The sequence below is a fragment of the Rousettus aegyptiacus genome, unplaced genomic scaffold (genome assembly GCF_014176215.1).
Source record: "Rousettus aegyptiacus isolate mRouAeg1 unplaced genomic scaffold, mRouAeg1.p scaffold_m13_p_12, whole genome shotgun sequence".
NCBI lineage: Eukaryota > Metazoa > Chordata > Mammalia > Chiroptera > Pteropodidae > Rousettus > Rousettus aegyptiacus.
Genome location: NW_023416287.1, coordinates 13,036,154 through 13,050,200, shown reverse-complemented (window position 1 = coordinate 13,050,200; position 14,047 = coordinate 13,036,154). Strand labels below are relative to the sequence as shown.

Genomic DNA, 14,047 nt, shown 5'->3' with positions numbered 1-14,047 from the left:
CTCTGGCATCACTAGAGTAGCCTTGGGCTCCTCTGAGCCCTGAGCTGGCTATTCCCTAAACCTTCAGGCTTAGTCCAGAGTTTCTGGCTCCTTCTGAGCATCAATCCTTCCTTGGGACCCTACCTCTTTCGAGTAGCATCATTCTCTTGCCTAGAGTGTTCTCAGCCCCTCCCTCACAGGCCGGATCTTGCTCCTCACTCCAAGTCACTGCCAACATGGTACACACTACATAGGAGAGACTGCTGGGAATATAAGAATCATTTGGGTTTTGCTTCCTACTACTTCTGAGGAATTCTTGAGTGAGCAATGCTAGGCAAGACCTAGCTTTCAGAGGCTGGCTGTCCTCTGCTTGGACCCAGCTCTCCACCTGCCCCCTGTGCCTGAGATTAGCCATGTTCTGTCATCCAGGCCAGGTATGACAGTAAGGCTGAAATACAGCTCTCGGCTTGGCATGTTGACCCAAAGTTTAAAACATCAAGGATTATTCAATGACAAATTTGAGGTAAATAATAGTAATAGCTGTGTTTCCTCTTTTCCCAAAGCCTGAAGGCCTCCCAGAAGGGCACCTACAGGATATGATGTTTCCGTATCGATTCTTATTGCGGTTTTCATCCTCTTTGGCTGTGTCCCACGAAGCTGTCTGCCCCTCCGGTAAAGCCTAAAAAGAAAGGACAGAATGGTTAGAATGGCCTGAGATAGGTGCTCTATCCAGATGAAGATGAGCCAGTGGGGGAAATGATGCCTGCTGTGATGGGTCACTCAGCATAAAGGGCTGTGCGTTCTTGGATGGGGCCTGGGGAGAACATAGACTGCCCCGCCACCCCTGCCCATGGCCTTATTCACACCTTCATTCTCAATGCTATTGATGTCTTATGCGTATCATGAGCCCAAATCTGGTTCAGTAGTGGAGTCGTTTGTTTGTTCATTCATTCATTCATTCATTCATTCACTCAACATATGTTTATTGACTCTCTAACATGTGTTTGGCATTGTTTTAAGTACTCAGGACACAGAAAAATAGACAGTCCCGCTTGAGCTTCCAGCCAAGTGGAAGATGTAGCAAACGGACAAGAAAGTACATATAATTCCAGATAGTGGAAAATGTTACGGAGAAAATAAAGCAGGATAAAGGGATAGTGATGAAGGATGAGAATTATCTCAGATTACACAGTCTGGGAGAGCATCTCTGAAAGGTAACATTCAAGGTAATTCCTTAATGATGTGAAGAAGCCACTCATACCAAGAAATGCGGGAAGCACTTTCCAGGCAGAGGAAGTAATAGATGCAAAGGTGGTAACATATGACCACATTTAAGTATAAGGCAGGGGAGAGTAGTTTCAGAAGCCTCTTGTGAGGCTGGCATGGCTCAGACTAGATGAGGCATCACGGTCACTGGTAACGGTGGAGCGTTAGATTCTAAGTATGAAGGGAAACCCCTGGAGGGTTTTGAGCAGTAGAGATTCCTATCTGATTTATGTCTTACGAAGCACATTCTGGCTCATGTATGGAATGCAGGCTCTAGGCTGCCTAGAGAGGAAGCCGGAAGATCAGTTAGGAAGCTGCTGCCATAGTCCAGGTAAGAGACGATGCTACCTCAGGCCCTTGGACAAGGATGGTGGAAGTGGAGGGAGTGAGATGTGATTGTTTTCAGTTGAATGCATAGATTTTGGTTCTCTTGGAAGCAGATGCAGTGCTTTTGGAAGAAACAAGGATCTGAGTATGGGATTTTATTTGGGAGGCAGAGCTCAGAAGCAAAGGTAGGAAGTGGGGGAAGCGAGACAATCAAGAGAGGGAAGTCAACACAGGTTTCTTCAACGAGCAAGTCACCACGGTGTGCACCTCGGGCTTAATCCCGCGGGCCCACTTCATGCCTTAGAGTTGTCTCGCCAGAGGGAGAAGGGAGTCGGGGTGTTTATCCACCAATTTAAATCTATCATTGGTTGAAGACAACTATTAGAAACTCCCTTGACACTCTGCCAGGCAAGGCATGCATATTCTTTTATGTTGAAGAAGACTTCAGGCAAAAAAGTCATCGGTGTTTCTGGGCGGCAGGCATTGGGTGGGCATGCGTGGGAACAATGAGCGTGCAGGGAATGTGGGCAGAGCACTAACACATCTATGAAAGAGGGATGAAGGCTGATGCTCGGACCATTGGCTTGGAAAACTGAGTGGAGAGTCATGTCGTTTACTGAGATGGAGAAGAAACAGATGGGGGAGAAACATGACTGGGCAGGTAGGAACTAAGTGTTGTGTTTTAGCACTTGTTGAGGACTGTGTGCCTCTTAACGTGTTCAAAACAATAAGAACAACAGCAGCAGCAGCTCTGCCCGAGGCGACTTTGACGTGCAAGCTGAGTTGTGGAGTAGGAAGTTGGGTATAGAGGTTCAGAGTCAGAGTTTAGAGGGAAGAAGACATGGGAGTCATCAGTGTAAGAAGAGAGACAAACCACCATGTGGAATGATTTAACAGAGTTATAAGCCAAGTGCTATGGGAGCACAGGGCAGGTATAGTCAGTTACCGCAAAGAGAAGGAAGATGGGCATCTAAGGGAGCAGGAATCGCTTTAGGAAAGCTGCAGAAGCATGAGGGTCGGGCCACACATTGATGCTTGTTCCCACCCTGCTTCTGGAAGAATGGGCTGAATGTCCTGCTCATGGCCCTTCACTGCTTCTGAGACTGAATCTGCAATATCTTTAGTCTGTGCAGCTCCCTGTCATCAGTGCAGGGGAAAGGAACGTCCGCTCATCTTAATACACCAGCCTTGCCTTTGCCTTTGCCCATCTATTCTTTGCTATATCCATCCTAAGCAAGGAGTAATCTGTAACCTGATTGGTCAGAAATTCAGCCATTCAGTGAGCTATGTGTGACAGGCAGGCAGGACCACTGTTTATTAAAAACTCAGCTCATGCACAATTACCCTTTCTTGCTTCCAGTCTCCCATGCGTTAAGCCAGCTTGGGTGGGTCTTAATCTAGAGGTTGGCAAATTTGTTCTATAATGGGCCAGATAGTAGGCAGTTTGGGCTTTGTAGGCCAAATAGTCTGTGTTCTAACTACTTCCACTCAACTCCACCATTGTAGAGTGAAAGCAGTCACAGACATAACGCAAACAAATGGGCATGGCTCCGATCCAAAGAAACTTCACTTACAAAAACAGGTGTTGGATTTAACCTATGGCTACAGTTTGCCGACCTTTGTTCTAGAAGCATCACCACAATCCTCAACTATGCAGTGGTTGGGTAGGTAGAATTGGTGCCCATTCTGCTACCTAGCCATTCCAGACCAGATGGAGATGGGGTAGGAAGTCCTTGATTGGGCTTCCTGAGCTAAGCCATGTTCTCCAACTTAGTGTCCCTAGGATTTTAGACTCCGGCAATAGAATGCCTTCCCCGCTATCAAAGGATAAGAATTTTGTTCTTTGTGTTTCAGAAACCCTTAGACAAGCATCCTAGAGGAGAAGCAAAACAGCGGTCAGGCTCTGGGCACCAATCCCTGCCCTCAACCTGAGTGTGACAAAGGCACTCTGGAGATAGGTAAGTGCACATTTTACAAGTGGAGGGCTTGTCTTCCCTTCTTCTCCTCTTCCTCTGGCTCCTTCGCCTCTCCTTGCTCCTTATTATAAACGACTGGTTCTTGCTTTTGCATGTAACTCTTAGAACCCAGATTCCAGCCCCTGCGCTCATCCTCCCACCCAGCTGGGTAGCTCCAGTGGTTTTGGGCAACTTGTCAGGTCTACATATTCCCGGCTCTCTGCAAGGGTGGGGTGTGCTTGCTCAGTGGTAGCATTGGAATTCTCAATGTTTAAGGGGGTGAATTTTCTACCTGAAACCCTCTGTGATAAAAGCCAATGATCCTTCCAGTTATATCCACCCCAAGGTGCCGTGAAGCCAAGAACAAAGACACTCTAATTTCATTCTACTTTTTATAAGGGAAAAAAAAAATATGCTGAGTACCTACTATGTGCCAGGGTTCAGGTTACAGTTCACTTAAGGTTTTGTTATGGTGGCACATTAGAATCCTCTGGGGAAGCTTTACAACTGCCAAAGCCACAGCCCTACCCCAGACCAGTTAACTCAGGCTTTCTGGAGATGAGACACAGGTGTGGGTAGTGTTGAAAGCTTCCTGGGTGAGTCTAACGTGCGGCCATGATTCTTGCAAAGAGTGGATTTACCTGAAGAAATACTTTCCCACGAGTCTCCTCACTGGTTTCTCTCGCTTTGGTTTTGTCCCCTCCAATCCATTCTCCACTGTAATCAGAGAGATCTTTCTACAATGGGAATAGGACCCAGTTACTCCCCTTGCCATTGGCTTCAGGATAAATCCCCAAATCCTCCATTAGTGGCCTCACCCCGCATACCCCTGCAGCCTTGTTTCTTGCTCTTATATTAATATTCTAATGATAAGGAACTAAAATGCCATTCCAGGTGTTTCAGACTTCTGAGACTGACTTTCATACACGCCGTTCCCCTTGTCTGAAATGCTCTTCTACCTGACACTACCTGGTAAACTACTACACATCCTTCAATACCCAGTTCAAGCATCCTCTCTTTTGTAAAACCTTCCCCACTCACCCTCCCGCCACCCCACTGCATCCCCAGCTGGTCAGTCACTTCTTCTATTATTAGATGGACTTTTCTACATCTAATAATTTGAACGTCTTGTCTCCCAACTTGGTAATGGGCTCCTACAGGGAAAAGGGAGCGTCTTATTCACATCTGTCCCTCCAGAACCCAGTAATGGCTTTGGACTTCATATGTGCTTGAATCATCCCTTTTGAATAAATGAATGGATGGATAGACAGATGAAGAAATTAGTGGGCGAGGAGACTTCTGTGCATAGAGATGGCAAGGATCCTGGAATCTCAGAGGTAGAAGTGACTTCGAAAATTATCTGGTTGTGTTCCCATTCACAAGGGCCTTTTAGGCAGCTGATAAGCTGATCCATAGCATCTGCTACTTGGATACCCTCAGCGACAGAGAGCTCACTACCCCATAAAGCATCCAGTCTCACTTTTGGACAGACTCCCCTTGGCACTTTTTTGTTTACTCTGCCTCTGTTTACCTCGCCCTTTGCCCTGCTCAATGGGGCCCCGCAGAATAAGCATGTACCCCCTGTACTGGGACACTGTCGAAATTTGATGAAGGTCCCTGTCCACCCCCAGAGTCCTTAAATGGCACAGCTGGGAGTCCTCTCAACATCTAGGCCATGTCCTTCAGGATGCACTCAGCATGCAGCTATCTTTTGAAAAGATCTTAAACTAAACAGTACAGTTGTCATGAGTGCCACTTCTCCATGGGAAACCATGCAGGCCTTTGCCCCTGCCCTCGGAGCCTCTGTCCCCCACGTGGGTTGGGGAGCTGAAAGACTAAATATTTGCCTGGGAGCTATGAGGATGGTGATGAAGGCAGAAGAGACCTAACAAACAGAGCCTCTACCCGGGAGGGAGCGGTAATGACCCCTTAATTGGCAGACTTTGATCACACATCCATTTCCCTTTTTTAGGGAGCTGCAATCTCATGGGGATAATCTCTTGAAGAAAAAAAAAATGGGAGGGGGTAAAAGTATAAAAGAGAACGTCATCTCCATCTTCAAAGTGAGCCAGCCGAGGGGCATTATTTTTACATTAGTGGCTAGTTACAGTAGATTGACCAGGGAATGGTGGCAGTCATTAGGAGCTAATCACACTCCTTTGAAACCAAAATTGCCATCTCATTATATCCATCCATTATCAATCTCCGCTTTCCTTTTCTCATTCTCTTCTCCTTAGAGTGTTGAGCTCTATTTTCACCCTTTTCTCTGAGTGTGGAAACATTTCCTACTCTTCAACAGTACTGCTTTTCTAAAGTAATCATTTTTTTTTTTTTTAGTTCTGAAAGATGCATTTGGGGATGTCCTCATCCCTGGAACTCTGAGCCGAGATAGTCATAGAATCCTCGAAAGTCAGACCTAGAAGGATCTTTCGAGAAAATTATTGCCTCATTTTACAGATCAGTAAAGAGAGGTCCAGAAACAGGAAATGACTTGCTGAATAGTACATATTGAATGAGTCTGTTTCTCCTCCCCACCTCCCTTCCATCCACAGTGACTATCTGGGAGCCGGGCACTGTGCTAGGTCTTAGAAATACTGGCAATGGATATGGCAGACGATCTCATGAACTTTATGTTCTGGTTGTGGGAAGGTGCAGACAATAAATGAACAAACAAGGTAATCGTTTATAGCGAGTGCTATGATGGCAATAAAGAGGCTGTTGGAATGGACAGTGACTAGGGACAAGGGACTACTTTAGATAGGGTGGGTTGGCCAGGATTCTTTGAAAAGGTGACATTCAAGAAGGAAAAAAGCAGCCCCTGGACTTCTGGGAGCCGGCATAGCCCTCACAGCTGGACCTTGGTGATTTCCTGTTGAACATAAACAATTTCACAGAAGGCAAACATCAAAGAAGGCTGCCCTGAGACTAGGATGGAGCAAGACAAAAACATGACCACTCCGTAGTCATATCTAAACACAGAAAGATATAGGAACATTGTCCAAGCCAAAGAAGAAAAGAGCAAACATCGCCTTATCCCAGCTGATATGAGTGGCTGCTGCTTCTTCGCTAGTTACAGCTTTAGCCTCTATCTCGCATTCCCTTCTTATAGTTAAGATTTATTGAGGTGGCCAGTCATACCACTTCCGATCCAGAACAAAGCCCAAAGTCACCTCACACAGCCCACATCCCACGAGTCCCTCCTAACATCCTCTTGCTGAGATGTCCCTCGGTTGCTAACCCAGCTCGGCCAATTCCACGTGTGTTCCCACTGGTCCCTCGTTGACACATGTGAGCTGAAAACTAAGTGATGAGCAGAAGCCAGCCATGGTAAAGGTGGGAGAAGAATGTTCCAGGCTGAGGGACAGCGAGTGCTGAGGCCCTGAGACAGAATGAGCTTGGCGTATTCTAGAACTTGAAGAGAAGTGCTGCGGAGCAGAGAGGGTAAGAGCGAGAGAGTGACATGTGACTGGGGAGGAGGTGGCACTTAATGGAGATCTTCTGGACTACAGCCCAGAATGAGAGTTTTATTCTAAGTCAATGGAAATAATATGGACAATTTTTTTTTTTTTTTTTTTTAAGATTTGGTTGGGGGAAGGTGCTCTGAGCCAGTGCCAGCATCATGGCAAATGTCTAAGAGCACTTGTCTCTTGAATCCTCCCTTCATCCTTATTGATAAGCTTCATAGACTTGAGGATAAAATTGTCCTCTGGTCCCTGCCTCAGACTAACTCTCCCTGTGGTTGCAACCTACCCACGCATCCTTCCACCCTCCCAGCCACAGAGCTGAGGCCCCCTGGAGCCAGCGGGAGCTTAGACTGCATGGCCACAGTCACAGGCTTTTATGCCCTGCTGTGCTGAGTTAGTCCATGGGACTGTGCAACCTATCTCCATTTTCCCACTTAATTTAATTTCCTGCTAGAACTGAGGATTTTCCCTGATGCATGCTTAGCTGGCTCCTTCTCCTACCCATTGGTTTGACCCTACTGAGATACAAAGGGTTTTTCTGAAGCTTGCCATTCTTCTTTGGATGCTCAGTCTTCTTTGCGCCTAAGCCTCTTTGAGTTATGCCCCAAATGGTGAGATGTCTTGTCAGGACACGGAGCTTCCAGGAACAGCTCAGTTCCAATCTAAGGCGGAGGGTGTCCAGGTCCATTTAATTTACCCATTCACCCACTATCCTCAGCAGAGCCTGTCATCTATGAGGCTCCCTTCATCCCCTTTGGCTTGACTATATATGCCTAGAGATAACTGGGTATGACATGCCATGGGGTGCAGCAAAACCAGTCCGAGGGGATGCTGACTGGGCGGCTCCTGGCTGATGCTTTAGAACACAACCAACGTCCTGCTTCCTCCATGACTAGTCCAGACTGCTAGGATGTCCCTGTGCCCTGCCCATCACTTTACTCTCCTGGAGCAGGAAGATTTCAGTCTTCCCCAAGGAGGTGCCATTGTCACCAGGGTCTTTTGTTCATTTATCTTATCAAGAAATACTAACTGTGTGTAAGAGTCAGGGAAAAGGCAGGGCTTTGGAAAAGGCAGACAAAGTGATTATTTTTACAGCAAATCATTTCACCGCTCCAAGTTTCAATTAACTTTTCTGAAAACTAAGTCAATAGTACGCCCTTCAGGTTAGGAGAAGGCGTTGACTATACCTAGGGGAATTCTTTGCTGATGGAACTCTTAAGTATCTTGATTGTGTTGGAGTTTACACGACTCTATGCATTTGCTAAAACTAACAAAGCTGTATACCTCCCTTCCCAAAATGAATTCTATAGTATGTAAATAACAAAATAATATACCCATTGGAGTTTTGTGATGATCAGTGATTACCTGAGATCATGCCTAGCACAATGCCTGATGCATTGTAGGTGTTCAGAGGCTCTTCCATCCCAGTCTTTCCCAAGAATATGCTACTGAGCCCCTTGGCTCACTCCCAGAATTTACTCTCTGCCTCCCTTTGATCGGAAACACTCAGTTTATTGTCATAAGACCAAAGATGGGAGCTCCTAGCAACATTCATCCTGGTTTACCTTGGTCCCAAGGAGTTCCTGGAATATAGGAGTTTCTTTTTTAAAAAACTGGGACCACCCTGGACAAACTGGGGCAAGTTGCTCACCCTAGGTACAGGTAAGACAGAGTATTCAGGGAGTGAGAAAGAGTTTCATGAGCTGTTGGAAGCCTAAGGTCTTTTCTCAATTTTGGTCCACAGACTCAGTAAACACCTATGTTTACTGGAGACGGCGGCTAGCTGGTAGACGGCAAGAGCCACCATAGATGGCTATACAGAGCGTCACATCTAAGGGAAAATCATACACCTGGTAGATGCGATAGATTTCTGTATATATGAATGTTTTCTGGAAGGTGACAGTCAAGTATTTTGAGACAGGAGTACCTTTTGCTACTTTAAGGTGCTGTATGAGTTAGCGGTGGCCCTGGCTGAGGCCAACCTTTCAACAAATGCCTCCTTCTCTGCTGAAAAGCACAAACTTTAGGGATTATAAATGTGGACAGAGAAGACAGGAGAGGATGACTAATGATGTCTATTCACAGTGGCATCAGGAGAGCAAATATTATTGCGTACCGTGTCACTAAATAGAAGGTAATTTATGAGTTCTGCTGGGGAAGCTAAGTTGAAAATCAGATTGCAGCAAGATGGGGGTATTTGTCTGTGACAAGAGCTTTGATCAAGGCAGAATAGTTGAGTGTGTGTCTGCATGTAGAGTCACAAAGCACTCTTTAAAAGGCCCCATTAAAAGCTACAAAAATTTAAAAGACAAATTTTAGGTCAGTGGTTCTCGAACTTTGGTAGGGATCCAAATTTCCTAGGGAATTTGGTAAAATGCAGAGGACTGGGTCCTGTCTAATGTCAATGGGCCCACGTCTTAATGCTCTTCACTAATTCTCCATGTGATTCTGACACACGTCACAGTTTGAGAACCACTGTCTAAGGCAGTAAGGTAGATAAAAACAGCAAATACCTGGGGAAGACTCAACCTAAAATGTAAAGGCAGACACTTGGTGCACCTATAGACATTGTCCACAGATGTGTTGGTATCTTTTTTTTAAAGAAATACTGTCTTTTTTTTTTTTTCCTGGATGGAACTATTTTAGTCACAAAGTTTTTCACTGGCAATGTGCAACTCAATTAAGGTAATATTTAGTATTTACATACTATTTTACAGATATTTCAGAGAAGAGAGATGGGTAAGACCCCATCCTTACCTTCAAGAAGCCTATGGTTGAATGGGGAAGCTCATACTAGGGTACCTCTATTTCTCCCAGCTCTCGGCCTACGATTTGGGGGACCCCAGCATGCAATTCCAGGCTACAGACTTCCGGTCTCCTCCACACATTGTCTCCATTTTCATGCAAGAGTTTCTGGGTCGTTGTCTCTGGGTCAACAACTCTCCCCTGACTCTGAAGTCAGCTAGAGTTAAGAGATGGACTGTCAAAGGCCATAACTATTAGCTTGTTAATTCTGCTCTGAAAACTGTGCAAGAAGTGTCAAATTCCTATTTATCTCTGCAACTAGTTTCATTTTGAGTTCTCTTTTCATAAGCAGGCATCTTTGTTTCCCTTCTAAGAGTCAGCCTGCAACATTTCAATTCTTTTATGTTCCTAAGCCTCTGTCACACATGCTTTTCCTCTACCCAGACTCCTTCTACTTTTTCCAACCCAGTGTCTCATCTGTTGTGAAGCTTCTGATTGATCTGGGCAGCAACAACTGACAAAAAGCAAAAATAAACACCACCACCAACACCTACATTCACCCCAAACCGCCCTTACTCAAATGTTTATAAAGCATTTTAATTAGAGTTCTGCTTTGTGATTACATGGTGTGGCCAGACCATGAACTTCCTTTTAATCAGGGTCTTTGTTTTCTTTATTTAGCATTCTGACTATCTCTAGTGCCTACAAGCAGTGTAAGGTACAAAGTAGGTACTCAATAAGTATTTCTGGCCAAATAAAGATACAACCTAGACTATCGGGAGTCCATGCTGTGTAGGCGGACATTTCACAGAAGATAAAATGGAGACCCAGCGACGAAAGAGTCTTGTCACAGAGCATCTGGCATGTAGGAGCTGATTGAAAACTAGGTCTCGACTCTTGGTCAAGGGAGTTTTCTACGGTACCACCTGACAATCGCTCCCTTGGTTGGGGAAGGTTTCCATGTCAAACACAGAAAATATTGTTTCACTAGGTTACGGAGAGAATCATACGTGAAAAATTAAAGATAAGCTCAAAGGAAAAGACTGAGTTAATAGTCTCTCCTACATGAACTCTTTCCTGCAAGAAGACCTTCCGAGTGTGAAACCAGCAAGGATTACCGATGTCTTTTAGCCACCCCCTGGAAGTGGTCCATTTTCTCCTTATTTTAGTCCATGGAGAGTGGAGTGAAATGAGCAGGTGGAGTCCAAATATTCCTATTTTGGCCATTATGAGTTCCCAGAGATGGAGAACGACCATGGGTTTCCTTTTCATGATTTGGCCACCTGCCACTACTTCTCCATGCCTCTACCCAGAATCACTCTCACTTGCAGACTGAAGAGCTGGACCAGAATCTCTCAGGGATCTCCTGCAGAGGGATGTTCTGTGACACTCTTACCACTTGAGGAGAGTAAACGTTGTGGGAGAAGCAGAAGGTCTACCCTGCCTCTGCTTCGGTGGCTCCGAACAGAGAAGGGAGGCACCTGCGGTGACCTGAAGTACCTATCTCCATGGTTACACCCCAAAAGGAGGCTGCTTGCCCACCATCTCTCATCGAGGACTAAGAGAAAGACGGAAACCCTGGCCTGTCCCCACAGAACCATGCACACAGTGTGTCCGCCCAGAGCTGGAAAATGAACAAATGTTTGCTCTTCATTAGGCTGCTTCATACTCCCCACAGCTGTTTCTTGCTGCTTAAACAGCTTAATGGAGCTATAATCACCTGACACCTTCTGGTCACCCTACTGGACTTGTTTCATTCATTAGGATGACAGACTGCCTGGATTGGACTGGCATTAACATGCTTCCCTCCCTTCCCCCCATCACAAAGTCACCTTTTCCCGTTGTCTCTTATCTTCCACAAACTGGCTGCTCTTCTGATGTCTGGGGTTATAGGGGTCACAGACAACCCCACTCTCCAGCCGACTTCTGTTAACATTTGCTGGTGTGCTTAGGGTTTTTCTTCTGGGGAAGGTGGGAGAATTTGGGCTGCGGGAAGTAGGATGGGGAGGAGGAATGACCCCACAGTCCAAGATTATATGCAAAAGCTTCTTGACTTTAATGTGGCTGTGCTCCATCAGCAGGGGAGATTGTTCAGTCATCACATGGCTCCATGGACATCAGATGTGGCCAGTAGCTAGTACAGCCAGTGGGATGATGGGTCTGTGGGCACAAGCAGGGCATGCACTGGGGACTCTGGATCTTTCTAAACCAGTGTCTCTCGACCTTAAACATACAATACGGTTACTTAGAGAGCTTAGAAAATACAGATCTCTGGATCTCACCCCCAGGGATCTGGTTTGAAGGATGGTTTTGGGCATTGGCGTTTTAAAACTTCCCAAGGTTGGTCTAATGTGCGGCCAGGACTATACACCTCTAAGATTCACCTCTGTATGGCAGGCACAGTTAATTTGTCGTAGGCCTCCTTCGGTTCTTAGAAACCCAAGGGCCATGGTCAATCACAGATGCTAGGACTTGAGCTGTAACTGTGGGGGTGGTAGCCCCGGAGAGTGTGGTCCAGTGGGACTATCAGTAGGAGGGAGAGCCAGCTGGTATTCACAGTTGGTTCCTACATAGATTCTCAAAATATCGGAAGTACTCTTTGGATCATTTTGACCAACCCCTCACCCTCATTGTGTAAATATGTAAATGGAGGCTCAGAGAGGAGTGACCTGCCCAAGGTCACCCAGCTACTTAAATGAAAGAGACAGGACTCGAATGCAGGCATTTTGACTCTCAGTTCAGGAAGATTCATACATTACTTCAAGTCATTGAACTTAAAATATACATTGAGAGACTCGAGTTTTTCAGGCCAAAGAGAAGGAGCTGATTTTATGGCTGTACATGAAAGAATGTGTGTAGGCTTGTCTGGGCTCTGGTCCCAGTCTCCCGGTTCAGGCAATTCCATCTTTCCCTTGAATTATTGTCCCAGCCACCTAGCTGCCTCTGCTCTCCCTACTCTGATCTAGGCTAGATAGTTACATCTAAAATGCAAATCTAGGTTAAAAAATCTTGGGCCCTTCAATGTTTCCCTATGCCCTCTGAAATAAAATCCAAACTCCTCAGCCTGACAAATGTCTCCTTGTCCCACTCCATGCCTACCCCTAGTGACAATTTCAGCCTCATCTCCCTCCATGCGACCTCCCACAATTTATGTGCCAAACTGCTCTGGTTCTAGTAAACTTATCCTTCCCTGCATACCTCCATGCCATAGCCTGTTTTAGTCCCTCTGCTTAGAACACCCTTCCCTGCTTTCACTTGATTGTCCTTATTTCTCAAGCTTTGCTTTAGAGTTTATGTCTCCCAGAAAGCCACTGGCTGTCTCTTCTCAGGCTAGGCTTAATGGACCCCACCCCCATGGGCATACATCTATTGTAACATTTGGCCAGGATACCGAAATGATCAGTTTACATGCTTGTCTGTAAGAACAGGCTCTAAGTTCCTCAGAATGCAAAGGCCTCTCTCTATCTCATCTCTTTAGTTCAGGACAATCCCTGGTTTATGGAAAGTGCTCAATCAAACATCTTCAAAATTCCTTGGAATTCAGTCCTTGGTCCTTGTCTCTTTCGATGCTTATTTGCTTGGTGACTTTGAACAGGATCGTGGCTTTACTATCATCTATATGTCAAAGATTTCTCCTCAGCCCAGGCTTCTTTCCCAACTTCCAGCTACCCACTCTCCATCTCCAGCAAGATGTCTAACAGACATCCTGAACTCAATTAAAAACTGAACTTATGATTGTTTCAGTGCCCCAATGTCTGCTTGACCTGCAGCTTCTCCACGTCTGTTGGTGGCAACTCCGTCCCTCCAGAGGTTCAGGGAATAACCTTGGAGTGACCCTCGATTCCTCTCTTTCTGTCACATGCCACATCGAACGTGTTAGAAAATCCTGTTGGCTCTATGTATGCTTAAAATATATTTAGAATCCAACCACTTCTCACCACCTCCACTGCCACCTCCTGGCTTGAGTCACCACTGCCTCTCACCGGGGTTCCCGCTGGGGCCTCTTACCTGGCCTCCCTGCTTTTACCTTTGCCTTCCTATGTCTATTCTCAACACAGTGGCTAGAATGAGTCTTTTAAAACAATGCCAGATAACTTATCACTTGTGTTCTTAAAACTCTGCAGTGGCTTTCCATTTCATTCAGAGCAAAAGGTAAAGTTCTTCTAAGGACTTAGAAGGCATTAATTATATGGTCAGGGCGCCCTTTATTTTTCCAGTAGCATCTTCTATTACTTTTGGTCTTTGTTTACTCTACTTATGCCACTCTTGGCCTCCTTGTACATGCCAGGTATATTATCCCCTTGATCTGGA

The 14,047-nt window shown here is 45.8% G+C and overlaps 1 protein-coding gene across 18 annotated transcripts in view; it reads right to left on the bottom strand.

The window, feature by feature from the left end:
- The window catches only part of PTPRT (protein tyrosine phosphatase receptor type T), a 918,720-nt gene that overhangs the window by 58,698 nt on the left and 845,975 nt on the right, over positions 1–14,047 (bottom strand). For 10 of the 18 annotated variants that reach the window (XM_036229395.1, XM_016155896.2, XM_016155900.2 and 7 more), the window contains one exon: positions 571–658. In XM_036229395.1, the coding sequence (XP_036085288.1) occupies positions 571–658 (88 nt within the window). Of the gene's footprint in view, positions 1–570; positions 659–4,168; positions 4,265–14,047 lie in introns of all 18 variants that reach the window. The other 8 variants (XM_016155891.2, XM_016155890.2, XM_016155892.2 and 5 more) reach the window with 1 other exon arrangement.